Consider the following 27840-nt stretch of genomic DNA (forward strand, 5'->3'; position numbering starts at 1 on the left):
GTGCACTTGGCTGGCTCAGGCTGCTATGATAAATACCGGAAGACTGGATGACTTAGCAACAGATATTTACTTCTCACAGTTCTGGAGACTGGGATGTCCAAGGTCAAGGTGCCAGCAGATCTGGTTCTTGAAGAGGACCCATTTCCTGGTTGTAGACAGCCTCCTTCTCAGTGTGTGCTCACCTGGCCTTTCCACACGCTGTCCATGCATAAAGAAGGAAAGTGAGAAATCTGTCTTCCTCTTCTTACAAAGACACTAATCCCATCTTACGGGTCCCACCTCCAAATACCATGACACCTGTGGCTAGGGCTTCAAATTAGGAACCTTTGAGGACACAGACATTTTAGCCCATAACATGCACAAAATATTCACAGAAGAAAAATGGTAGAAAAATGTTTTATTTATTCAGCCAATTCACTGAGTATCTATTATTTGCCGAGCATATACAGTTTGCAAACTGGCTGTTGAACAGTAATCTATAGAACTTAAAGCACAAACCACATTATTGTGTCCCACCTTCAGGGATTCAGTAGGTCTGGAATGAGATATAGAAAGCTGTATTTTTTAAAAAGGGTTTCCAGGGGCTCCTGGCTAGCTCAGTCAGAAGAGCATGCAACTCTTGATCTCGGTCGTGAGTCTGAGCCCCATGTTGGGTATAGATTAAATAAATGAATAAAAAATAAAAAAGCTTTCCAAATGAGGCTAATGAACAGCCAGGTTTGAAAACCACTGGTATAAGCATTGTGGCCTATTTGGGGAACACAGATCTATATACTCAAGTTTGGCACTAGTTGACAGGCGGTAAACTGTTCAAAATATCCTAAGGGCCCTTTTTCTTCAAAGAAAAGTGAACTGTTATTTGCAGTTCCACCAAATGAAAACATAGCTAAGTGCTACAAATTGGTTTTTAAATTAAAAGCACAAATTGGCTCCTTTGCATTGTTTCCCATATATCTCCTGTGTTTTCCTGCAGAGGAGGAAGACGACCTCTTTGATGATCCCGTGCCATTACCGTTAAGGCACAAGGCTCCATACCAGCTAAGTCTTCACCCTGACGTATTTGTAATGACTGCAACATCACAAAGCCAGCCTGAACAACAGAGGCAAAGCACAGGCTACCTCAAAGCAGAGAGTATGCAAACCTTTCCTTGGGCAAACTTTATAGATTGTGAAGAATCTAACAGCGAAAGTGAAGAAGAATTACAAACCCCAGCTTCATCTCAAGAAGACGTGGGTGCTGTGACACACCACCAGCAAAAGGCTGATGGAGAAGTACCACGGTGGGAAGTATTCTTTAAAAGAAATGATGAAATCACAGATGACGGTTTAGAAAACCCCCCTTCTTCCACAGAGGCAGGGGGCTCTCAGTCACCAAAGATTTTTAGTGACTCTGATGGGGAATCAACTCACATCTCTTCCCAGAATTCTTCTCAGTCAACACACATATCTGAACAAGGGAGTCAAGGCTGGGACAGCCAATCGGACACTGTTTTGTTATCATCCCAGGAGAGAAAGAGTGGGGATATTACCTCCTTAAACAAAGGGAGCTACAGACCAAGAATCAAAGAGAATACTCCTGCCTCTCAGATGGAACAAAATGTACTTTGTCCAAAGGATACTTACTCTGACGTGAAACACAGAGATCAAGATGGAAAGATGGTTCCCAGTGTTGGAGAACCAACCACTCTAAGCAGCGGGAAGCACATACCTCAGGAGAAAAGGCTGTTAAATCTTAGCACCAATGCAGATTCCCAGAGCTCCTCAGACTTTGAAATTCCCTCAACACCAGAAGCTGAGCTACCTAAAGAAGAGCATTTACATTATTTATATGAGAAGCTGGCAAGAGGGGAGAATATAGTCATTGAAAAAAGAAAAAGCTCACTCTTAGATACTTAAAAACGAAAAGCCTTGCATTCTAGAGCAACCAGTAAAAACCCTACGCAAAGAGGTAAGAGTCCCAATCATAACAGACACATCAGAGTGGAGTACTTAAAAATGGTCCTGTAACCTAAACCGGGCAGTAAAAGGGAAGCAGAGAACAAAAAATAGGGGTGAAAAACAGAAAAGATATGGTAACTAAGTCCAGACATCAATAATTAAGTGAAAATGGTCAGAACACACCAATGAAAATATAGTGAAAAAACAACCCTCCAAGACGCAGTCTCTAAGAAACTCACTGCAAATGATGCAGGGAGGGTAAAAGTAAAGGATGGGGAAAGGTATCTAAATACTACTTAAAAGAAAGCTGGAGTGACTATATTAATATCACACACATTTCTAATAAAAAGTCCAGTTCACTAAGACACAATGCTAAATGTATATGTACCTAAAAACAGCTTCAAAACATACAAAGCAAAAACCAAGGAGCAAGACAAACTAATGCACAACTCTAGCTGGCGACTCTACCATTCCTCTGTCAGTACTAGAATTAGCATACAGAAGGTGAGCAAGGATATAGAACTGAATAATAGTACCATTGACCAACTGGGTCTGATTGACACAGAACACTCCTCCCAGCAACAGAAGTGCCTCTGGCACACTCACAATAGACGACTGTATCCTGCAGGACCATAAAAACACTTCAAGCAATCAGCCCCTTATATATCTCAAAAGATATATCACTTAAGAATGCTGGTGTGAATACGATGACAAATTTAAAAGTAGAAAAATTAGGACCTAGAAGAAAATAATTAAATAGTAAAAGCATAAGTGTGTTCTGTGAGTCGTTTGATTTCCTTCAAGCCTGTCAGTGGGTTATGTTTTTGCATAGTTATGTGTTTAATAAAGTTCTATTAATAAATATTCAACACTTTGGGGTATGCTGGCATTTTAGAGATTAAGGAAGCAAAAGGAGAGATTTCACTTAAAAGGAGTTTAAGTGGAGTCTCTCAAACAATTTGCAGATCAATTAAACTAAATGATACACATTATCACCGTGCTGCACTGATCCTTTGTTTCTAGCTCAGCAGCTACTCCCAGCTTTTGATGAAATACATTCCACAGACACAGCATGACTGGGGTAAAAATACATGCATCCCATTTTACCCCTCTCTCCTAGGAGTACTATTACCTAAATGCAAAGTGAGCATAAAATTACTGAAGAGACCAGTAGAGATTGCAGATCACTGGTTGAATATCAAGTCATAACTACAACAGTCCTGATACAAGAACCCAGAGACTTCATTTTTTTATTTATAGCTCTAAAAATTAGTTACACTTCATTATTACAAATCATATAATCAAATGTAACTATATATTCACTGACACCAAAGACGTCGTCATCTTAACAGTCTAGCTTTATAACCCAAGGTGGGAATTGAAAACATGCCTGGAAACATTCTTCTGAATTTTTTAGCACTTTATAATCACATTGCCAATTTAATATCACATACTTCCATATTCTCATTGTTTTATAGGTGAACCTGGTATAATAAATGCCAGCTGAGTGAATTTAAGGGCTAGGAGCACTAGAACAAACTTTAAAAAACAAACTTGTATCACCAAACATTTTAAAGTACAGGCTTACAGTACAGAATAATTGTAGCAAATACTTACATATGGTGCTTACTCTGTGATGATGCTTCATTCTTTTACACACTGGACATCAACTCCTTTATTCCTCACCATCACCCTTTGAGGTAAATTTATTTTCCCCATTCACAAATGAGGAGGCTAAGGCACAGAGAGGTAGTTCACATAGCTGGGAAGGGGTGAAGCGGGGACTGAAAACACAGGCAATTCAAGCTCAGAGTCCATGCTCTTAGCCACTAGCAGTAATGCCCCTCAAAAAGAGTACAGGACTGGGCAGGATTAATCATAGTGTCTACTTGATTTTTACTTTAAGAACTGTAAAGTAGAAAAGAAAAAGTGAAAAAAAGTTTCAAAATGCCAAGATAATCATAGAAACAGCCCCGTGGCTAGCCACATTTGCCTTAGTTACAGGTTTGTTTAAACTAACAGTACAAAATCGAGGACGTTACAGTCAAATAGTTTACTGGCCCCGAGCTGGGTGATCTTGGGTTAATGTTACCTAACCAGTCTAGACCCCCTTTCCTGTGCTATGGTTTAGAGTTGAGAGTGCCAGCCTCAGCTCTATGAGGAGCACAGAGAAAGGGCCTAATAACTTGCTCAAAGAATAGGAGCTTTACATCTAAAATTACAGTTCCAGGCAGTTTTTATTGAGCACAATGTGTCTAAGTAACCTGGTGACTAATAATGCTCAAGGCATTTTACAAGTACCCATCCATATCCATTTTATGCTATGTAAAATCCTACTTTAATATTCAAATGGATCAACCATGACAATGATACACTTCTTTAAAGGAATGGTATAAAAACCTTTGGTTAATCTCAAAAGCAAGTAGTCTGGAATACATCAGTGTTTTTTTGACCCTTTTGTAGCCTTACTGGACATGACAGTAAAATATTCAGAAACAAAGCTAAGCCACGATAAATAGAAAATCAAATGCCAAACTAAATTTATTTTGCTAAAGAAAAATGAACTTTAAGAAAAATAAGTGCAGTCTAGATTTTGCACAGAGGGGGAAAAGACCCTGAGATTACCAACCATGTATCACGATCCTCATGTAGGTACTGAAAACAATATTAATACAACTCGCATAGTGGACGTACAGTTTAAACTCGATCTAAATATTACCCTTGAATATTGGTTATATTTATACGGAACAAATTCTGACAACTTGGGAAACTAAAGAAGCTAAGTGTTGACTTCTTAAAATAGTTAAAGGCTTTTAAAAGCTTCATGTAGGGAGTTTCTATTTTACTGATTAAGTTCAGCTTTTAATAAAATAAGGGTAACAAAGGTCATTAAAATCTCAAGGACCCATGAAATTTCTAGTAATAAGGACAAAATGAAACAAGTTTACTGAAAACAGCCATTTTCCCTCTGCCCTCCTGTTTTACATTTTTTTTTACCACAAGAAATAAGAATAACTGGACAGTAAAACACTGACTTTTTAAGAATATTAAAATTATATCTTCAAACCTGTAAGAATTATAATTCAAACTCAGCTTGGCCATTGGAGCACCTGTAAATCTCTGATGCTTTCTCACCACTGACACCATGTGACTATTTTCTCATAAAGAAAACATAAGAAATGGCACCAAAAAATGTATTTTTCCTTGACACCTTCTGCAGATTTTGGTTAATACATTGAGACTCCAAACATGTAAAGAATTTACCCTATATTATGAAAGAGCAAAGTCATGTGGTAGCAACAACATAATGCATAATAAAGTGTAGCTTCTCCCAAAAAAGAGGTTAAGGATTAAGAAGATACTTGAATCTGCTGCATTCTTAAAGTCAGTTCAATTTTACCCAAACTTATTTTAGGTCATTAAAGCAACGGGGCAATGAACTTAGGTACAATTTAATTAGGAATACTGAAAGCCAGATTTACTCGCTGCATTTACCTTCACGTTGGACACCATGATTACAAATGCCACAATGACAGAGATGAAAACACATTTTTTTCCCGATTGAGGTTTTACTATGCAGGAAAACAAAACAAAAACCAAAACCAAACAAGGAATATATTTTACCATCTCAGTCTTCATCGTTCAAGTAAAAAAAGTTCTCATTATTCAGGTACACACTTTGGCCAAGCCAAGTTTAGCTTTATCATATTTTAAAAATTCATGTATAAAAAATATTTATCAATTCAAAATATAGATTATTTTAAGAGCCTGCAGGAAATATAAAAATAATTAAATTTGGTGGAAATGTTAAAACTGCCTGAAATTCAGAAGATATAATATTAATGTGTTGTATGAAACACTATTGTTAAGTGCAACTGCACTCAGCGGTAGCTTGTTTTACTCTTAGACCAGAGGTACTCAACTTGGATCTCTTAATTCATGTTACTAAGGGGGGCCCTTCAAGTGCTCCCTTTCCTCTGCCTGGCACTCCAAAAAATCCTCCTATGGTCCCACAGCCCCATTCTTTCAAAGCACCATAATGGGCAGCCATTCTAGAATTTTAGAGCTTTTGGGAAATTATTCTTTTAAGGGAATAAAAGTTTTTAAGAATTACTGATTTAGACATACATGCCTCCTAACAGTCTAGATTGCTTCAAAATATGAAATCAAGCTGTAATTAAATTTTTTTATATTTAATTTTAAACCTTAAAATTCTGTATCAGTAAGACCCAATATTTTACTTAAAGTAGGAAAATAGTATAATTCAGTATCATCTGTTTGTCTCAAATACAAGTACAGTGAGTAACAATGGGAATGACAACATAACAGAAATAGCACTTGTATATACTTGCCCAAACTGAATTAACTTTCTCTGAATTCAAGGTGTATGCAGCTTGAATATTTGATCTTAGTGACTGTTACGCTATCAGTTCAATGCTTAAAAACTGAAGGAGGCATTTCTTTTTTCACAGACTTTTTATGTATGTATATGCTCATCTGTAAATAGTTTTCATGTTTGGTATCTATTTACTAAATATGTGTATTTCAAATTAGTCTATGTGACCCTGTGTTCTTCTCTTCAGAAGCATCAGTAATACATTTGGCCAATAGTTTGAAACATGAACTGTAAATTAACATAGCATATAGTCTTGATGATATGAGAAGAGTACCAAATACTTTTTTGAAATGTTAACATTAGAAAAAAACAAAACTACAATCATCAGCTCTATTTCCTGAAAATTCAGTTGAGGTAACCTCTGCAAGTCACAGCTCCACACTTGCACACAGTTCTGACCCTCTTTTTGGCTGGGCTGTGGTCAACAGAATCTGAAGATATATCTCCAGAACCTGATTACATAGAAAAAGAAATACAGAAGTAAGAGTTAAGACAATTCAGGAGGAAGTTCAAATTTTAAATGTGAATATTCAGAGACAAATCATTATGAATTATCTTGAAAGGATGGTATGGGCTAGTAAGAGAGAAAAGCTTATGCTATTAGCCCATACTTAAAAGAATAGCTTTTGGAAATGATGGAACTTTCTCGGAAAATCTGATACACAATCATTCAGTTTCATACATTACTTAAGGGCCATAAAGCAAGGCCAAATAGTAACAACCTATAATTAATACTTAGAAAAAACAAAGGAAAGAAAAAGCATTGTCACAATAAAGCAAATAAAAGTACCCTTTAAAAAAAAAAAAAAAAAGCCAAATCCAAGTAGGAATGGAATAGGTTCACTTGTGATTTAAGTCGTATTTTCAATCTTTTGAATATACACCTCTTAGTAAATATTCAGAAATGTACGCCTTACAATTTTAAAATACAAGTAATATTGAGAAAAGATGTATAATAAGCTTTCAGAATGGAAATCATGAAAAAAAAGGTGTGGCAACGTGATACAGAGAAAAGAGCATTACTCAGCTCAAGGTCAGGCGGACCTGGATTCTAGTTTTACCTCTGTCAGATTAGCTTTGTGACCATGAGTAAAATGACAAACTCTTATAGCCTCATTTTTTTTCTTCTTTAATATCTGCTTGGTTCAGATCTTTTGACTCAGGTCTTTTCCTACTCTGATTATATTCTTCATACTGAAACAACTGAACACCAATTGAACTGTACTTGAAAACCATACCTTTCATTTGATAATCAAAAGTGAGCTCTTCTCCAGCATTTATGGTTCTCGTGGAAAATAATGCTATTCGGGGAAGACGGGTGTCAAGGTTGTCAATGAAAACATTGAACACCTGAAGATTTGGGTCACACTGAAAAGGAACATATGAACCCATTTAGGTAAAAATGACATGAACAGGCTCTTCTACATGCCATATGAAATATTAAATTTCTCAGACTATTATTTTTTAAATTCTATTAGAAATTACATTGTATATTGTTTAGTGGTCTTTGAGGCATGCAAATTAAAAAGTACTGTTTTCACTTAGAGAAAATCTCAGACATAAAACAACACTAGTGAAAATAATAAATCCACATATATTCACCCAGCAGCTTTAACAATTATTAACATTTTTACCAATCCTGTTTCATCTAGTCTCAACCTTTTAACTTTTCTGAGGACTTGTCATGTAAACCCTAGGTAACATGAATTTCACCTGTACGTAGTTCATTTCAGTAAGGCATAAAGAAACAGAATAACTATTTAAAAAATCAAGTCAGCAGTATACAACTCAAATTTCATACTGCATGGAGTTTCATTGCTTTAACCTCTGTTTGGAATTGTTTAATATTTTGAGAATTCTACATTAAATTCTGGACAATGCAAGAAGAAACATCTAGCGAATCATCCTAAGAAATCAAAATAAGTGTTTAATTGTCCTTAGAATACAACTTTTTTTTTTTTAAAGATTTTATTTATTTATTTGACAGAGACAGCCAGCGAGAGAGGGAACACAAGCAGGGGGAGTGGGAGAAGAAGAAGCAGGCTCCTAGCGGAGAAGCCTGATGTGGGGCTCGATCCCAGAACGCTGGGATCACGCCCTGAGCTGAAGGCAGATGCTTAACTACTGCGCCACCCAGGCGCCCCAGAATACATCTATTTTGAGAGTATCTCCAATTTATCAAGAAAAAAAATTAAAGCAAAAGTTTAAGTCAATCAAAAAACTACCAGTAAGGATGGTCTCTGACATTTCACTACTAAACATAAACTAGTTTCTTGGTCTAAAACCCATCAAAAGTTTAGCATGGCCTACTTCCTTATATGGGCAGCTATATAACTTACCCTTATCTGCTGGCACTTAGTAGGTACCCAGTAATTATTCATCTTCCTTATTTTTAGAAATAGTTTATAGAGTATAAAATTCTACAGTTAAGTTTCCAGCTGTATTCTAAGTTCAAACATGAATTAAAAATACTAACATGTAACTTAGAAAAATAGCCCTAAATACTTAAATAACTCTACAAATTCTTAAATTTTATAAATACGTTAACATGTTACATATTAACTTGTACAGTTGCATGTGATTCCTAACCTTTCTACCTCTTAATTCCTCTGCTTACTAACTTCCTCCTCTACATGAAGACAAAACCTAATGTACAGAGTTTTGGAAGGATTAAATGAAGTAACACACAGAAAAACTCTTGCAAAATGCATGGTATTTGGTAGGCACCTCATTGAATTTTCCTAATACAGCAATAATACCATAACCTAACTGAAGAGGTCTTTGTATTAAAATACTTTGGAAATATTAAAAGGGTAAGTAATTTAAAGATAATTATTCCTTAACTATGGAAAAATCATTAAAAACAATGCTAAGTTGATTAGTCCTGACTATTCTTTAAGTATCACTTACACTGTGATTCACAAAGTGAGAGACATTTCCATATCGGGCTGCATCCACTGTGAATTCATCAGATTCATAATCCAGATCAAAGAGATATGTGATTCCCTTGTTGTCATATAACTGCCCCCGTCTTTCAGCTTCTTCACTTGTGATTACCTAAAAAGAAAAAACTATAGTATATTATATAGCTATTGTTGAACTGAAGAAACACTCATCCATAAATTATTCACATACTAATGCCTACAAAGGTTTAAAAAGAAATTAAAGTGTCATCAAAACAAATATTCACACAAACTACTCTAGAAGAGTGGGAAAGGGCAGAAATGACTGCAAAAGAATCAAGGCTGTTTAAGACAGGAATTAGGACAACCCACAATTAACAAATTGAGACTGTACTACTTTCCTTCCAATTTATTCAGATGTTCAAGAAGCTACCCAATTATAGCTTTCTATAGGACATAACAGAATGTAAAGAACTAAATTTACAAGTAAAGATACTCGTTTGCAACAATGTGGATGGAACTAGAGGGTATTATGCTAAGCGAAAGAAGTCAATCAGAGAAAATTATCATATGATCTCACTGATACGTGGAATTTAAGAAACAAAACAGAGGGTCATAGGGGAAGAGAGGAAAAAATAAAACAAGATGAAACCAGAGAGGGAGACAAACCATAAGAGACTCTTAATCACGGGAAACAAACTGAGGGTTGCTGGAAGGGAGTGGGGTAGAGGGAAGGAGTAACTGTGCGATGGACATTAAGGAGGGCATGTGATGTAATGAGCACCGGGTATTATATAAGACTGATGGATCACAGACCTGCACCTCTGAAACCAATAATACATTATATGTTAATTTAAAAAAAAAAGTAAAGATACTCTAAAAGCTTAGTTTTCCTCTAACCGGTGCAGTTAAAAATGGAAATTTGTTACAAATACAGCAAAGAAAGCATGCTAAATCTGCAGTCAACTGTATGGAAAGTTCAGTTCCGTAGAGTAGGCTGTTTTCATGAAATTCTGTAGCTCAAAACTATTGTCTACAGTTCTAAGAACACAGCTTTACCAAGATGCTCAGCTTAGGAAACCAAAAATGTCTAAAGTGATTCATGGTGTCAATCACATTTAACTACTTCATTCAGTAAGCCAAAACAGAGAAGAATTTGATTATACAAGATCTGGTATCCCGGAGAGTGATTTACAATAATCTGCCGCGGTCTAAAAATTGAAGGATCGAAATAGGGTTCCAATTTAATCTCACAATTCTAGATGAATACAGATAATTATACATGACCTAATCCCACATAACTTTTAAAACGTCAGATGTGACAACCTGAGATACGCAAGTCAAACTTGTATTTTCTAGTCACAGCTTAGTCCTTCACTCAGTTTGAGGAAGTGTAGCATGGGGGTAAAGTGCACTCATCTTGGAGCCCTGGTTTTGAATCCTGGCTCCTCTTCACTACAACGTGACCTCATGCAAGTTGCTGAACTTCTCTGTGCCTGTTTCCTCATCTATAATAATGGAGATAACACTACTACCTTGAGTTATTGAGAGGATTAAGGAGTTAAAACATAAGGTTTTTGTATATTTACAATTATACATATAAAAATAAATTTGCTCAGTCTTTGGTAATTCAGAGGATAGTCTCTAGCTAAGCTACAAAGAGTTTGGATTTTCTGATGGATGCAATAAATGCTTTTAAGTTTATTTTACAACACTTGCTCAGAAAGCATTTGTCTACAGTATCATGTTGATACAATTTTGAGTTTTGCCAAATGCACTTAACCATATTTAGTCAAGTGGATGAATTATATCTAAAAGTTTTCAAGGTCAGCAGGTGTTTAGATCTGATTCTCTTCTTAGGGCTTTTATGTAAAAAATAGTTGCCATATTTTACAAATGCCAGTTTCAATGACTATGAATGGGTGTTTTTGAAAGAGGACTATTTTGATATATATTTTTGTTCACATACAAGTTTGTATTTCTAACTATGCCAATGAAGCCTTTTCTCAAACCTGAAATTTTTACATCCTTGCAAATGGTAATATAAAAATGTACCAATATTTGTTACTGATGTAAAAAAAGCATAAGCCTTCCACACTCATTGTTTGTTGTTAAGTTGAACATACCTCTCCAACATATTCCATGACAAAACTCATTCTTTTAATCTTCACAAGGGTTTTTACACCCCAGCCACAGCCATTGCTAGTTCGAAAGATGCAAAGTGAATACTGGGTGCCTTTTTGTACAATCCTATTGGGACAATCGGGTCCACATTGACACCTTGAGTTGCATTCATAAATGGGGGTACCAGGTGGGATTTTAATTTGCTGGTTTTTATTATAAGCCAAAAGAACTCCAGCTTCAGCAGGACAACATTTCTCAAAGAAGCAATCTGTACATGAACAACCAAAGGTAGCTTCATTGACTAAGCTGATTCCAGGAGCTGGTTTGTATTCATTAATATAGTAGAAGTCTGACGGTGGGCCCTCTAAGTCAACAGTATTTTCGACAAAGATCATTCCTTTATGATTCTTTCTTCTGTTGAGTTCATCTTGCCACCTCTGCAGAGCTATCCTTTGTTTAGCCTTCTTTACAATGTATTCAGCAATGGCAGGTTTCAAAGCTTTGTTATTGTCTTTTAGAGATATTGCTTTGCCTTTGTTTACCTGAGATATATAATTATGCTTGTCATTAGAGAACTGTTGAAGTAGTAATGGGCACTTGAGATTTTGCAAAGGTTCCCAAGTATTTGTAGAATCTGGCCATCCTTTCCATTTTACAAGATAATATTCCATATCCTTAAAATATAAAAGAAAATTGAAATCAGATTATGACAGTCCTAATTACTTAAAATAATTTAATAACTTAAAGAATAAGGTAGCCGTTATCATCATTCTTAATAAAGTTCAGAATATATTGAATCAGAGGTTTCTAGTGGATGAAATACAAAACTTTATTTCCTTATATTACATATATTATGTACAGAATTTAGTTGTAGCATGTTTGAGCTCAGGTAAAAGAATTGCTCATGAAGATAAGAGTACTGAAATTCATGAATATTTTACCAAACAGTAATTGTTAAACAAAGTCGTATTTTGTATTTATCTTGATCATGGAAACAGGGAGTCTCAAAACTAACCATTTATGACCTATGTTAGTGCTTCACTTGGCCAGCACAGATGTAGGCATCCTCTAAGGTAGGTAATTTTAATATTTTACACACTGGATATAATGCAAGTTCTATTTCTCAATATCATGGGTACACATCTCTTACAGGTTCTACAGACACAGTGTCCAATACAGTCATTCTTAGCAGCATGTAGCTATCAAGCACCTGAAATGTGACTAGTCCAAGTTGAGATGCGCTTTAAGTGCAATACACACACTGAATTACAAACCCAAACACACAAAAAAGTAAAATATTTCTTAACATTTGAAAAATACTGATTACATACTGAAATATTTTACTTTTATTGGATTAAATACATTATTTTTTTTAAAGACTGATTTGTTTAAAGTCCTCTCTATGCCCAGTGTGGGGCTCAAACTCACAACCCCAAGATCAAAAGTCACACACTCTACCGATTGAGCCAGCCAGGTGCCCCCAGTTAAATATATTATTGAAAGCAGTCTCACCTGTTTAATTCCACTTGTTTAATGTGATTACTAGAAAATTTAAAATTATACATAGGTAGTTTATTTGTTTCTACTGGACATCACGAGTCCAGAGAATTCTTACCTTATTTAGACTCACCCGTGAATGGATTAGGTAGCAGGCACTCAAGCCACCAAAGACCAAACATTTTGATTTATCCCTCAGACTGCTGTTGTGGCCACGATGGTCCCTAGAATTTTGCCTTCCTTCCCCAGTGACTTAACTAGGTTCTCTTCCCTTAAAATCAGGGAATGCTATGTTAAGTTTCTCTTTAAGAAGGTAGTTAAGTGTGTGTAATAAAAAAAATTCTAAAGCCCCAATTTTTTTCTTTGTCCTCTGGAATAACTCACATATATCCACATTCTAAAATATGAAAGTGATTAAGCTGTATATTCTACAGTTTTTATTTTAAATCATAGATATGGATTAAAAACTTAATTAGGATACATTTGCTTTTCCCTGAAATTTTTAACAGTTTTTATTATAAAGGATACATATAACACTTGTTTTACTATTCATAATTTATTAATGCCAAATAACTGGAAGATTTAGGAAATGTTGCTGAGGCACAAACTGGGGTAAAGAGCCCTGAGGCAGCTTTGCTGAAGCAAGTCACTCAGCCAGTGAGTAAGTTTATTTTCTTCCCAGTGATTCATCTCAGTGTTTTAGTATATTCTACTTAATAAGCAATACTGCTTGGGAATTAAAAGAACTTTCCTTCTTTATGAAAAGGGTCAAAATATGCTTTACCTGCTTAAAAAATGTGGTTAAATTAAGGTGTGAGGATATGCACAAAAAGTGTACTTTCTTGAAAATACATATTGTAATTTCAGGGGAAAAAAAGAAAGCTTAGACATATTTGTTAGTCAAACTGGCCCACTAAGTGTAATACAGATTTCTCCCAATTTAGGATTTATGTTAGTAGATCTCTGCTCAACAATAATGTGATCCACGTGGCAGTATCTAACATATCTATTCTACTTCTTAACTAAGCAAGTTGTAAATTTTTCTGACTCTGGAATAAAGTAATGCAACTCTGGCCCTTTTTTTTCTGCTACAGTTTTTCCTACCATAACCCTGGATTATGCCTAAAATTGTCAGCAAATAATGGAAGAAACAGAAACACTGGCTTCAAATCAGATGATTAAACTAAATTATCATTCCGCAAAACCAGTACCACCATGCCTCTGAAGTCAGCTTCCAAAGTAACATATCATACTGTTTAGTAATGAGCCAGCTGCATTGTTAGTGACTAAGTTTTGTATGTTAATCCCATCAGTACCTACTTTACAGGTGGTAAAGATGTTTATAAAACGTGAGTGCCTTTGGCAAAATAGTATAAAAATACTAGTAATATTTTATTTCTACTTTGTGGACTTATTTTAGTAAGTGCATTTTACTTTAAATCCAAAAAAGATATTTCCATTTTGAAAAATTGATAATTTTGCACAGAAAAATTAGTTTGGCCTAACAAATTTAATTAATTCAATTCATTAAAAATTCCAAATAAAAGCCAAAAAGTTCATAAGCCTCATATATATCAGTATTTTATTCTGATATGCAATCAACTCTTGATTACCCATAGAAATGGAGTACAGCTGTAAAATGATCCATCAATCACTCCTGTATAATTTAGAATGCATCATAAGAATTTTTTCTTAAACACATTTCCCCCCACTATATTTGGCTTAGGTTCCATTCATTCAAATATTTTAGTATTTAAAATAAGTATGTGAAAGTTCAGCCACTAGAGGTGTGATGAGATGTAAGGCAGTGCTAGTCTTCAGGAGTAAAATCTCACTGGGAAAAGAAGGCAATAATATGTACAGTAAGTAGCAATGCAAGGCGGTACAACTTTATTTTTATTTTTTTTTAAGATTTTATTTATTTATGTGACAGAGACAGCCAGCGAGAGAGGGAACACAGCAGGCGAGTGAGAGAGGAAGAAGCAGGCTCCCAGCGGAGGAGCCCGATGTGGGACTCGATCCCAGAACGCCGGGGTCACGCCCTGAGCCGAAGGCAGACGCTTTAACGACTGCACTACCCAGACGCCCCAAGGCGGTACAACTTTAAATGACAAAACAAGACAATAATTACCACTGATATAAAGAAGGAAATCAATATAGCCAGAAAGGAGCACAGAGAAAACAGAACAAACTAAACTGTGAAAGACTGACAGGATTTGTTGGGTAGGGAACAGGGCAGGCAGGATGAAAAACACCAGCAAAAGCTTGCAGCTAAGATTTGTATGAAGTATCCAGGAAACAGTGAAAAGATGGATTTGGCTACCGTTAAAGTTCAGAATATTGAAGCGAGAGGTTAAACTGTAACAGCAAGGCAAGAGCAAATTTTAGCCTTGAACACTCGACAGAGCCATTTGAACTTTTTTGTAGGCCAATGGTTTTTACAATTCTTAGAAGGCATGGTGTTTCTGTGGGAAGCTTCCTTACATACAAATACATTTGATTCCATCTTGTTTATTAGAAACAATTTATCAGTCTTCTAATTCCCAAGCCAATGACTCTTCAGTCCTCATGTTACTTGACTTAAGTTTTGACATCACATTTCTCTCTTCACTATTGTTCCTTGACTGCCTTCTTTGCTGAGACTACTTACTATCACTGCCCACCACTTAATGCAGATACTCAGGGCTCTGTCCTTGGCCCCTTTCCAATAAGTGTTTATCGCTTTTGAGAATCTGAAGAAAGCTATGGACCTTCCCCTAACAAAAGTCACGTACGTACTAGTTTGGATAATGGAGAATATCTGGATTCCAGAGGATAAGAATTCTTGCTCTAAGTGCTCTCTGGGCAACCTCATCACTCCAGTGGTGTTAATTATATGCTGATAACTTCCAAAACTTTATCGGCGCCCCTATATATCCAATAGCCTACTGGACATCCAACAGGTTCTTATAGCCATCTATTTCCTTAGAACTCACCACTGTCCTTCCTAAATGGATTTTTTTTCCTGTTCCCCATCAAGGGTAATCTTACCCGTCATCTACCTAGTCACATGAGTCACAAACTAGGAGCTCAATCTAGATTTTTCTTTTCAATCCATCATCAAGTTTCTTCAGATATTTGTTCCTGTCCACCGTTATTACCATAGCTCTAGTTACTTCAGGCCTTCAGTTCTTGCTGGGATTGCTGCATTGATCGCCTAACTGGTTTCCCTGCCTCCAGACTGATGACACCCCAATTTATCTTTACTAAAGTGAAGTTTTCTTATAAAAATAAGAAATCCACAGTACCATTCTGTTACTTTGTTGCTTAAAAATTTTAATAGCTCCCCCACTGCCTAAAGAATGCAGTTCAAACTTCCTATTATAACAAAGATCATTCTTGATTGGGTCCCTGATGCCTGCCTCTCTAACACAGTCTTCCATCCTGGCCCCATTCACACACCACCTTCTAGCCATACTGAACTGCGACTGCTAGTACTTGAACATAGCAGGCGTTTTCACCCCTTTCTCCTTTGTTTACAAAGTTCTAATTACAATGGCCTCTTACATTTCCATAATGAACTTATTTTGGTCTCATTTTTTATGTGTGGAAAACCTACTCATCTTTAGAAGTCAGCTCAAATGTCACCTACCCTGTGAAGTCTTTCCTGCCTCGCCTGCCCAAGAACTGATCACTACCAATCCCTGTGTTCCCCTGTCTAAACTTAACCAGAGACCAGGAGGAATGAAATCTTACTCTTCACAGCCCCAAAACCAAGCACAATTGCCTACTATATCCTAGGCTTTGACTAAATGTTTCTGAATGCAAAACAAAAAATATGACTACCAACATGTATGCAATATGAAAAAATCACAAGAGTAACTACATGAATCGTTAAAAGAAATACAAGCTGTTAAGTTTGACCTGGATAGTAATTCATGTTTTTTTCAATATTTGTTATGTCATCTGCTGTCTATAGCCAGTAAGTGGTAGCAAGCACAAAAACTTAAAATATGTATATATTTTATATATATATGTATACATATATATATATATATACATATATATGTATATATATATATATAACAAAAAACAAAAACTATCTTCCTGTTAGCTAATTTCTCCTGCAAGTTTTGAAATCATCATATTCAGTATTAGTGGTAGAACAGCCTGAATCTAATTATGAAAACACTAGTGTTCTATGGAAAGTCACTGGATTTTCAGTCCAGTAACTGACCGAGTAGCAATTGTGAGACCCCGGCTAGTGCTTCAAGACTGACACAACTCAGCAACATGACTCTGGAAAAGTCTTACTTAAGAGTTCTCTTTTCCTGATGTCTGAAATATGGATTTTAGTCAAACGATTTCTGTTATTCCAGTTCTTAAAAAACCACTCTAAGTGCAGTCTTTCTGGAATATTAATCTATGTTAGATGTGGACAATTCTGCCAGTATGTGCCATGCAGTACAGTGGTGGTTCTAGAGACAAAGGACTACCTGGATACTTTATGAAGTCAAAGATTAGTAATATTTCTTTCTTAATATTTGCTTATTAAGGGAGAAGCCTTACCAATGCGCGTGGGGATTCTGATTCTTCACTGATGAGCTAAGTATGTTAATAAAGAGTATTCACAGTTTTGTCACAAATTTTTCTGTATGAAAGGTGAACATGGCAAGAACATGGTGCAGAAAAACCATACAGCACTGACACTACCACAATTTGTTCAAGTGGACACTGACATGACCTCACAACAGTAAGAGTCCTGTTGTTCCCCCAGTGAGCACTCATTCCACTTCCCAAACTGGCTATTTCAGAACTCCTCCACTTTGTTCAAGGTCAATCTCCCACTACCTCCCCGTTATTTTCAGCCGCACTAGACCTCTGTTCCTAATGCAGAGAGAAAACAGAAACTCTCTTAATTTCCACCCTTCCATGGACATGTAACTAGAGAAAAGGTGGATGCAGATACAAGAGATGTACTTCCTCCATCAATTATCCCACCTCTCCGGTCTCTTCAGTTTCTCCCTCTCTACTTGTTCTCACCAGCATTTAAACCTCCCTCATTTTTTATTTTTAGCTTTTTAAGCCTCCCTCATTTTTTAAAAGCAAAATTAAACTAAACCTCTTTTGAGATATAAATTCTGGAATATGTAATTTCAAAAAGACAGGATAAATTACTAAAAGTTCAGAGACAGGAGACTAAAGGCCACAGGGGTGGAAGATTTCTTTTCAGTATAAGAACGTTCAACTTTTATAACATTTGATTTTTAAAATCACATGCATATATTACCTATACAGATTTTTAAATAAAAAATTATAAACACCTTTAAAACCTACATAGCTCTTTCTCGCCTTCTTCAAAGCATTGTTCATACTACTATTTTTTTTTAAGGTTTATTTATTTGACAGTGAGAAAGGGAACACAAGTGGGGGAGTGGGAGAGGGAGAAGCAGGCTTCCCGCCAAGCAGGGAGCCCAGTGCAGGACTCGATCCCCAGGACCCTGGGATCATGACCTGAGCCACCCAGGTGTCCTTCACCTCTAATTTAGTCTTTAATTCATTCTATTTCAGCTTCTTCTATCCATGCACAAATATAGCTCTAACAGCACCAATGACCCTTCCATTACTCAAAATCCAATGGGTCCCTCATGGTTTTTCTTTGACCCACTGGCTTCTTCCCTATTGTGCTGACATTATCTCTCCCTCAGGTTTCATGATTCATTCTTCTGGTTTTCTTCCTACCTTTCTTGCCAGTTTGTCTCAGTTGCTTTGATAGTTCTTCCCATAAGAAACCCCCACTTCACCCCCCCATACTACTCATCAGTCCTTGTTCTCTTCTCACATTTTCTTTGCTTGATACTGCAATAGCCTCTAACCATTTTCAAACCATTCCTGGCCCAACAGCCAGAACACCATCTCAACACATCCATTTCATCATGTCACTCCCCTGCTCAAAACTACTAAATGTTGGGGCGCCTGGATGGCACAGCGGTTGGGCGTCTGCCTTCGGTTCAGGGCGTGATCCTGGCGTTATGCGATCGAGCCCCACATCAGGCTCCTCTGCTATGAGCCTGCTTCTTCCTCTCCCACTCCCCCTGCTTGTGTTCCCTCTCTCGCTGGCTGTCTCTATCTCTGTCAAATAAATAAATAAATAAATAAATAAATAAATAAATCTTTAAAACAAAACAAAACAAAACAACTAAATGTTTCCCTACTGTCCTTAAGATAAAGTCCAAAATCTTTTCTTGGACTGTAGGGAGCTGTACTTTCTGGGTCCTCCTTTCCTTCTAGCCTCCTTTTGATCCCTCTTGCTATGTTCCACTCACACTTTCTGTTACTTGAAGAAGTCAGGCTCTCTTCTGCCTCCAGACTGTTCCCTACTTTTCTTTCCATCCTTTAGGACTGAGTTTAAACACCATATCTCATGAACTGCTGCCGAGTTTCTCCAGAAGTTACAACCTTCTGTTACATTAGCACTTACCTCAATTGTAAGTGCGTTGTACAATTATATTTAAAGTTTTCTACCCTCACTAAAAGATCAACTCCATGTAATAGGGACCATACCTCTGTGTCATTACTTGCTGAGATCCTTAGTGTCTAGCATATGACATGGCAGATGGCAATAGGTATCTGTTAATTAACAGGTAACCATATCCATTCCCAGAGCTTCAATTGCTATCTTTCTGCCAATTACTTAAAAATCTGTTTCCAGTTCTCACTCTTAACTTAGAGCCACATTCTCAGCTACATACCTTACATATCTTACACTTAAATGTTCTCAACCTTCTTCTCTTAACCCAACCTGGTCCTCCTTTCCTAATCCTCCTATATTGCTGGGTCTCGGTAAACAGTGTTATCTACACCACTACAAGTCAGAAACCCATGTTTTCATAGATGTGGATCTCTCACTGCTGGATTCCTACCCAACCACTAAACCATAGACTTGTACATTCTATAACCATGATAATTAAAGAAAAATTACCTATTTCTCTTCATCTTTAGTTTAAGCACTATAATTTCTTTCTTTTTTTTTTTTTTAAAGATTTTATTTACTTATTCGACAGAGAGACAGTCAGCGAGAGAGGGAACACAAGCAGGGGGAGTGGGAGAGAAAGAAGCAGGCTCATAGCAGAAGAGCCCGATGTGGGGCTCGATCCCACAATGCCGGGATCACGCCCTGACCCGAAGGCAGACGCTTTAACCGCTGTGCCACCCAGGCGCCCCTAAGCACTATAATTTCTTACCCAGATCACTGCAACAGCCTTTCCCCTCCCCACCAATCCACTTTCCTCACTGCAGAGAGAAAATTCTCTGAACTAAATATCTGATTGTATCACTCTTTTTAAAATCTTTCAAGTGATCCTCCATTGCTGTAGAATGCTGTGAAAGCTCCTTCACTCATCTCTCATTCTGTCCTACTCCCACATTCCAGCACTCCATTGTCTGTACTAAAACCATGAGTTACAGTGTACCTGTCTTTTTTAGGCCTCAGTGGGATATTCCTTCTCCTGGGAAGCTTTCTCTGGTGAACCTCCCACAGATATGTAACGAAGTCTGCCACTGCACTTACTACACTATATTGCAGTGGATGGTTTACTTGTCCATCTTTCCAGCAGGCTGTGAGTTCCTTAAGGTGAGAGAGTTGCTGATTAATCTTTATTTTTCCCAGAGCCTAATGTAGTACCTAACACACAAAAGAAACTCAAATGTTTACTGAGACTATAGAAAGATGATACAGGAGCTATTAGTCAGCAGACCGCTGCTCTAATGTAAGTAGATCTAGTGTACTGGTGATTGTGAGGACTGGAGAAATCACTGATGCAAAAGCCAATTCAATTCATTAAGCACTAACTAAATACCCATTATGTACTAGAAACTACAGTAAGACATAGTCCTGGCCCTAAATGGTTGACAATTTAGCAGAGAAGGTATGAAACCAAGCTATAAAATGTGTCAAGTTCTAGAATAATAAGAACAATGCTTATTAAGTCTTGACTATAAAGCAATTAATTTTAGAGACACAGGGAAGGGAAGAAGGCCAAAAATAGGTGGTAACCTTTCAGCTGAACTTTCCTAGCCAGAGAGAATTCTGTCAAGGAGAGAAGGGAAACAACAGTAGCCCAAAGAGGGAACTGGATGAGAACAGCAAAAGGGCATAAGGTGCCCAGCTCACAGTAGGTGCTCATTAAATCTTAGCTAAATGAAAGAATTTACAAGTACTTCTGTGTGAATAAAAAGTAGGAGATGAGGCTGGAAAGATAGTTGGTGGCCAGATAATAAAGAACTTCAGTACAAAAGGTCTCAGCTTAGATTGGTAGACAGGCCATTAAAAGGTCTAAAGCGAGACCCTAACACAACCAGAACTGTGTTTTAGTAACATCTGAAATGGCTTTGAGAAATATGGTATTGAAAAAGTGTCTCTTACGAGCTAAATGGAGGGGTACACACACAAAAAAGGACACAGTCATATGATCTTTCATGTGCCCTGAACATGAGAGGGGAGAGAGAAAAAACGGAGAGGTATGTTGAAATAATACTGGCTTAAGATTAAGTAATCTGTGCTAGAAAGAAGAAGAAAGGTGGGACCTAAGTGTGCAAGTAAGGGTGCTTATCCCCAAACAAGAAACCAAAAGGATTGATGAGAAGGACGAAAGGGAAACCCAAGAGCAAAAGCTATCCAAAACCTAACGACAACACTCAGAATCCTGTATAAGAATAATGGTAGCTCCCTCAATGTAGGCACAGACCCCTACGTAGCTAACGCTGTTCAAGTACGGCAAGAATGAACAGGAAAATACAAGTAGACAGAGATAATATAATCTGATGACCTATTAGAGGGTAGGCAGAAAGGAAGAACTAAAAATGTCTGAACTTAAAAGGTTAGGTAACTGGAGGTATAATGGTTTTGTTAGCTTAGATAGGGAATATTACTAGATCAGGATGCAGATTTGAGAAAGGAAAACAGGTGCTGTTTTGAATATGTTGAATTTGGGAACCTGTACAGTGTCCAGTTTGAAATAAAGTCCATAAAGAGGTCGGTGCCTTACAAATATTTGGCAGTCATGAGTCAAACAGATAGAAGCAGAAACCACTGAGAAAGAGGTCATCTACAGAGTCACTTCAAGGTGAGAAGAGGGCCAAGGACAGAGCTGTGGAGGTTATCTACATTTCAGAGGAAGGACAGAAAAGAGACAACAAAGGAGATTCAGGAAGAATAGTAAGAAAAACGGGTGGAAAAAGGAGGGGAGACAGAAGTGAATAACAATGACAGAAAACACTTCTACAATATGAATATCACAGGTCAGTCTCTGTTGTAAGCATTTATCTACATCGACTCATTGAATGCTAATCATAACCCTATGAGATGGGTACTACATCTATCCTCACTTTCTAAGTGAAGAAATGGAAACACAGAGAGCCTAAGTAATTTGCTAAAGTTATTCAACTAATAGATGGTAGAGATGGAGTATGAGTGTTGGCAGTCTCTCCTTGGACAAAAGAATTTCAAAGAGAGAGAGGCCAACAGTGTCAGACATTGCTAAGAAGGAGAGTAAGCTTTGAGGTCCTCATATTGGAATTAGGAGGTCACTGATAGGGGCATAAATCAGAATAAAGTGGGTTAAAAAGTTAAGGAGAAGTGAAGAGATGACCCCCCAGGAGAAAATTTTTACAAACTGTATAACTCATGAGGGACTATCTAGCATATATAAAGAACTATTACAACTCAATAATTAAAAAAAAAACAACCCAATTTAAAAAAATGGGCAAAGGTTCAGAATGGACAGTTCTCCAAAGACACACAAATGGTTAAAAATCACGTGAAAAGGTGCTCGGCATCATTAGCCGTCAGAGAAATGCAAATCAAAACTATAAGGAGGTACTACTCCATGCCCACTAGGACAGCTATAATCAAAGAGTCAGATAATAACATGTGTTGGTAAGGAGGTAGAGAAATTGAAACACTTGTAACACTGCTGATGGGAATGTCCCTTTAGAAAAGTTTGGCAGTTCCTCAAATGGTTAAACACAGAGAAACTGTATGACCCAGCAATTCAACTCCTAGGTATATATCCAAGAGAAATGAAAACACGCCCATACAAAAACCTCGACATGAATGTTCGTAAGAGTATTATTTATAATAGCCCCCAAACAGAAACAACCCAAATGTCCAAGTGAGGAATAAACTATATATGCTATATTCCTATAATGGAATAGTTGGCAATAAAAAGGAATGCTGTATTAATACATGCTACAATATGGACAAATCTTGAAAACACCATGCTAAGTGAAAGAAACCAATCACAAAGAACCACATACATATTGTAAGGTTCTATTTATATGAATTGTCCAAATAAGCAATCTACAGAGACAGAAAGTAGATTAGTGGTTGGCTAGGGCTAGTGGGGGAAGAAGATTGGGGAAGTTTGGGGAGTGGTGGCTGGGTGGTGTGGAGTTTCTTTTTGGCATAATGAAAATGCAACCATCACCACAGTCAACTTTAGAATAACTCTGAGAGTATGCTAAAGGCTCTGAACTGTACACCTTAAATTAGTGAATTATATGGTATGTGAATTACATCTTGACAAAGCTGTTTTAAAAAGTTAATGGGAAATGAAGTAGAAGACAGGAATGCTTGAGTGGGGAGGCAAGGTCAAAGAAAAATTGGGGAAGACCTGAATAGGTTTTACTGAGAGAAATCAATGGAAAAAGAGAGCTTAATACAAAAAACGAAACAAAACAAAACAAAAAAACATCATGGATGAAGCAAAGTCCTAACAGGGAGGGATAGGATAGGAAGAAAAAGGAAAAACAGTGACAGCAAAGATACAGATAATTGGTGTAAATGTAAGTTGAGAGTTCATACTTGAAGGAGCCTATTTTTCATGGAAGTAGAAGACAGGGAAGTACTTCCCTGTCTGTGGTTGAATATGAAGGTGAAGGATAGAGTAAGAAGTCCAGAAAAGTAATAAAAGTTAGAAAAATTGCTGACAAAAAAGGGAAAAGAAAGCAACAGATAAAAACCTTACATAGAACTGAGTGGAGTGAGATTAGAAATAAGGTTTAATGGCATCAATATGTGGGATTATAGGATATTCTTCGCTACACTGGTCAGGCCACAGTTTATACTCTGAGATGGCAGGTGACTGAGCTGTTTTGGGGTTGATGGTTGCTGAAGAGTGTAGGTGAAATGCTTAATCATAAAATCCCAGATGGGGAAATTAGTTATATGAAAAGATGATGGCTGTTTCAAAGGAAGAACTGGATTTAATGATTGAATCAATATGGAAGATGAAAGAGAAGGATTCCTAATTCATTTGTCCGGAAGAACTGACAAATAAATGACCAAAAAAGAGTTCTTGGAGAGGGAGCAGGCTACAGAAAGATGAATTACTCAAAAATATATCATAAGGTATAGATTGAGGAAGGCTCTTAGGAAAACAAACCTGTCATTTTAAAGAGAAACAGGAATCAGGTGAGGCCCAGAGAGGTTAAATGACTTTGAGAAAGCCACAAAGTACCAATTGAAGGTCAGAAATCACTCTGAACTCCAGGCCATTCTATTACACCACAAAACCTCACTAATAACTGGAGTTTGACATGATACAGGACATACAAATGGTGATGCTTCCTGAGGAGATTCAATAGCATTAATATTGGGTTTGAATTTCTAGGTTTATTTCAGATGATAGTGGGGAAATATGATTCAGGAACAAAATGAATGACAGGAGAAGCCAATATGAGATAAAACATTTGCTCTGGTAATCCACATGGAGATAATCAAGAGTTGGATGTAGAATGGTATAAGCACCTTAAAATATTCTAATTCAAGAACATTTAATGCTTCAAAATCCTCTCAATGTTATTTGGCAATACAGATGATAGGACATATAAATTTATTATGGCTCAGAATTTTTAACATTAAGAAGAGCTTTTGCTTACTTTTAAGGTTCTTTTTATGTTACAGAAATATGAAATACTGAATTGAAGTCTGATTAGGTCTCTTTTAAGGGGCTAGATATTTGCCTTACCTTTACTACCTTGTAGTCACACAAGTATTCCACCTCATAATTGTTTAGATTCCTTTTGGTGATTCCAATCGATTTACATGTGAGTTTTTCTTTTCTACATAATTCCTGAAGAGTATCAAGTGAAACTAGGCAAGGCACACACCAAGCTACAATAAGAAAATAGAATTCTTTACTAATGAAGTAGCTACTCAATTAAAACAAAAAAAGGAAAAACTTAAGATCTCTATATCCCCACCCTTCAACTGGCAATTTTACAGGACTGAAAATTCATAGACAAGAAACCATTTATGTGTCTTCAAGAAAAAGTTAAGCATTAAAGAACTATTTTGGTAAACTGGTCTTCTTGGATTTTTTTCATGGGTCTCTATCCTACTATGCTTAACTAAGGTAAATTAATTTCTATTAAGCCACCTGAACAAAAAGTTTCATGTCCGTAAGCTTTCTTAAAATTACATATAGATGCAAAGGTCAATAGAGATAATGTTTTCACCTTTTCAGTTATATTCTACATAGAATATAAAGAATATAATCGGTTTTAATAAAATGTAGATCTCTAAGACAAACATAGCGTTATTAAAAATATCTTAAATGTATTTTAAAACAGCCTTACAAGTTATTAAAAACAACTTTCTCCCTTTCTCTTGGTTGGACAGTAAGAAATGAAATCTAATTGAAATATAGTTCTACAGTAACATAGTCATACATCAATCACATGCCCTACTTTTCCCATTCTGGAATGCTGCATGAAATTTTAACTCCATTTATTATTTTGCCTATGCTGTATTATTATCAAGGTAAATAAGCCCAAGAGTTATAACAAATAATGGAGAATTTATTTTCATAATACTCATTTCCTGTATTGTTTTTAAAGCCAAGATTTACAAAACAGAGTATTCAATTTACATAATCCATATACCAAACTTAAAAAAAAAAATCAGACACACTCATAATTAACCTTACAGAAGCCAGTAACTAAATGTGCTGAAGATTTTACTCTCAAATTTCTGTAAACAGTAAGCTACCATATAGCATATAAACACAAACTGATGTTTAGAAATATGTAATAAATTTGGTTTTATGGCTAGTGTTACGGTAAGCACTCCAGAGAATCAAGGGTCCTCTGCCCCAGCCTTTGCTAGCTACCCAGCTACATGACTTCAGTGGTATTTCCATCTTTCCAGATTTCAGATTCACTGCAAAAATGTGAGGGTGGGAGTAAAGTGGAATTAACCAAACAGAATCTCTCAGTAAACTCAAGCTTTACGCGGTAGCTCTCCAAGGTAGTTGTGATAACCTTTTGTTTTGAGGTAATTTCCAAGGAAGAGAGAACACACAGCAGCTCTGACTATATCCTTCCCTCACCCTCCCCAACTCACACTGGGGCTTCATTGTCAGAAACCTTGAAGCACGATCTCCACCACCCCGCTTCCTATAAAAGATTCATAAGTCTAGACCAAGAAAATGAAAGGTATTTTCTCCAAAAAAATATGTGGGAGAGTGACTGCTTACTGTGGAGTGGTAGTTTGGGTGTAGGAGAGTGGTATAACAGAAATGACCGCTTAACTGCCTTCCGTTTAAAAAACTTCGGGATGTTTTGTGTAAAGTTAACCTCACTATGCTGATCACGTGCGAAGGAGGTTCCTCTTGGATATCACCCAAGGTGTGTATGTCTGTTGTCCCTACCATTTTTATCTAGTTTAACTTGAGGGTCAAGACAACCCTCGACGGAAATGCTATTTCTGAGGAAAAAAACTGGAACATGAAAAACCTCAAACCCTTGGTTAACAATTCTGATTAGCTATAATAATGTAGAAGATAATTCATTTGCAAGATTAAACATTTCATTACCACTACAAAAACCCTACACTAGGTTCACACTAAACCCTAGTGGAAGAAAAGTTGGGGGATAATGAGTTCACAATTTAGGTGGACAAGAGTAGTGCTAGCAAACACCTTTAAACTCTAGAATGCCTTGAAAATTCCAGTCTTTCAGAGGGTGCACGCGAGAGGCAGGCGCACAAACACACGCTAGGTATCTAATTCTCTGGCGTCCACATAAATAACACGCAAATTCCCGGTGGGCATAAAAATTACCGTAAGTCAGGGGCTACGTCTTCAAACACCCACTTACTGGGATGTTCTCCGACGCGGAATTTACACTTCTAGTGCGTCCGAACTGGGGCGTATGCTCACTTATTTCCTTAGCGTTCATACTTCAGCCCCAATTTCTTTTTTCCTCTGATACTGAGGTCACATTCACACCACGGGGTACTTCGCGCTTCCCAGTTAAAAAGCCAGCCCGACCACAAAACGTCCCGCCCAAACCACCACAAAGGAGTAAACCACACGCGTGCCCACAGGCCCTCGAGCACCCCCACCCCCGGGGATTACCAGGAGCCGCGGCGGCCGCCCGAATACCTCCACACGGCGACCAGGCGGGGAGGGGCCTCCGGCCCAACGGGCAGCGGGGGCCGGGCCACGGAGTCCGCGGGACCTCCGCGGAGCGAGAGACAGCCGACCTCGGAGCAGCGCGCGCGGACCGGGCCCCGCGAAAGCGGGGCGCAGGGGGAGACTGCGGGGAGCGAGCGGGCCGTGGCGTGAGAAGGGTCAGGGACCGGGGTAAGGGTGAAGCCCGGAGGGCGCCTTTGGGGGCCAAGGTGTCAGCAGGGCGGGAGGCGGCGTCTCGCCGCGTCACTCTCCGGCAGGCCCGCGAATCCCGACCCCGCTTCCCGGGCCTCGGGAGTTTGCCTGGAGAACGGGGGACAGTGAGGGGTGCCGCTCTCCAGCCCTCACCTCCTCGCGCCTCGGCCCCGGCCGCCGCCATCTTGAGGAGCTTTCATTCAAACTGGCGCGGTCTGACGGGATAGCTCAGCTGGACTGACGCCCCGCCCCCGCCCGACCGGCGCGGGAGTCGGGGGGCCCGGGCTGGGGGCTGGAACCCGCGACGCGTCCTGACGTCACCGGAGGTCGACCC

General features: G+C 37.7%; 2 protein-coding genes across 7 annotated transcripts in view; one reads left to right on the top strand and one right to left on the bottom strand.

The window, feature by feature from the left end:
* The window catches only part of DCLRE1C (DNA cross-link repair 1C), a 34241-nt gene extending 31532 nt beyond the window's left edge, over positions 1-2709 (top strand). For both annotated transcript variants that reach the window (XM_026479031.4, XM_026479033.4), the window contains one exon: positions 974-2709. In XM_026479031.4, coding sequence (XP_026334816.1) covers positions 974-1896 — 923 coding nt within the window. In that variant the 3' untranslated portion in view covers positions 1897-2709. The remainder of the gene's footprint in view (positions 1-973) is intronic.
* SUV39H2 (SUV39H2 histone lysine methyltransferase) lies at positions 368-27840 on the bottom strand. Of its 5 annotated transcripts, none has more exons than XM_026479040.4 (6): positions 27660-27840; positions 24867-25012; positions 11904-12035; positions 9245-9391; positions 7573-7702; positions 368-6786 (listed from the first exon to the last, which is right to left on the bottom strand). In XM_026479040.4, exons 1-6 carry the CDS (start codon positions 27688-27690, stop codon positions 6680-6682), a joined length of 693 nt encoding a protein of 230 aa, XP_026334825.1. In that variant the 5' UTR covers positions 27691-27840; the 3' UTR covers positions 368-6679. The 5 variants fall into 5 exon arrangements, with proteins under 5 accessions (XP_026334825.1, XP_026334822.1, XP_057160645.1 ...); XM_026479037.4 differs by having other exon boundaries at positions 11364-12035; XM_057304662.1 differs by having other exon boundaries at positions 11364-12035; positions 27258-27840.

Source organism: Ursus arctos, unplaced genomic scaffold, assembly GCF_023065955.2.
Source record: "Ursus arctos isolate Adak ecotype North America unplaced genomic scaffold, UrsArc2.0 scaffold_30, whole genome shotgun sequence".
In the NCBI taxonomy this organism is placed as follows: Eukaryota; Metazoa; Chordata; class Mammalia; order Carnivora; family Ursidae; genus Ursus; species Ursus arctos.

Bases quoted from the DNA above. Each gene is read 5' to 3' on its own strand.
- SUV39H2 (XM_057304662.1), bottom strand. From the start codon at position 27,690: ATGGCGGCGGCCGGGGCCGAGGCGCGAGGAGGTGAGGGCTGGAGAGCG. The intron at 25,013-27,257 runs GTAATCCCCGGG...TTCTTATTGTAG, and splicing joins GGCGGCCGCCGCGGCTCCTG to CTTGGTGTGTGCCTTGCCTA. The intron at 9,392-11,363 runs GTATGTTCAACT...TTTTCTTTTTAG, and splicing joins TCATGGAATATGTTGGAGAG to GTAATCACAAGTGAAGAAGC.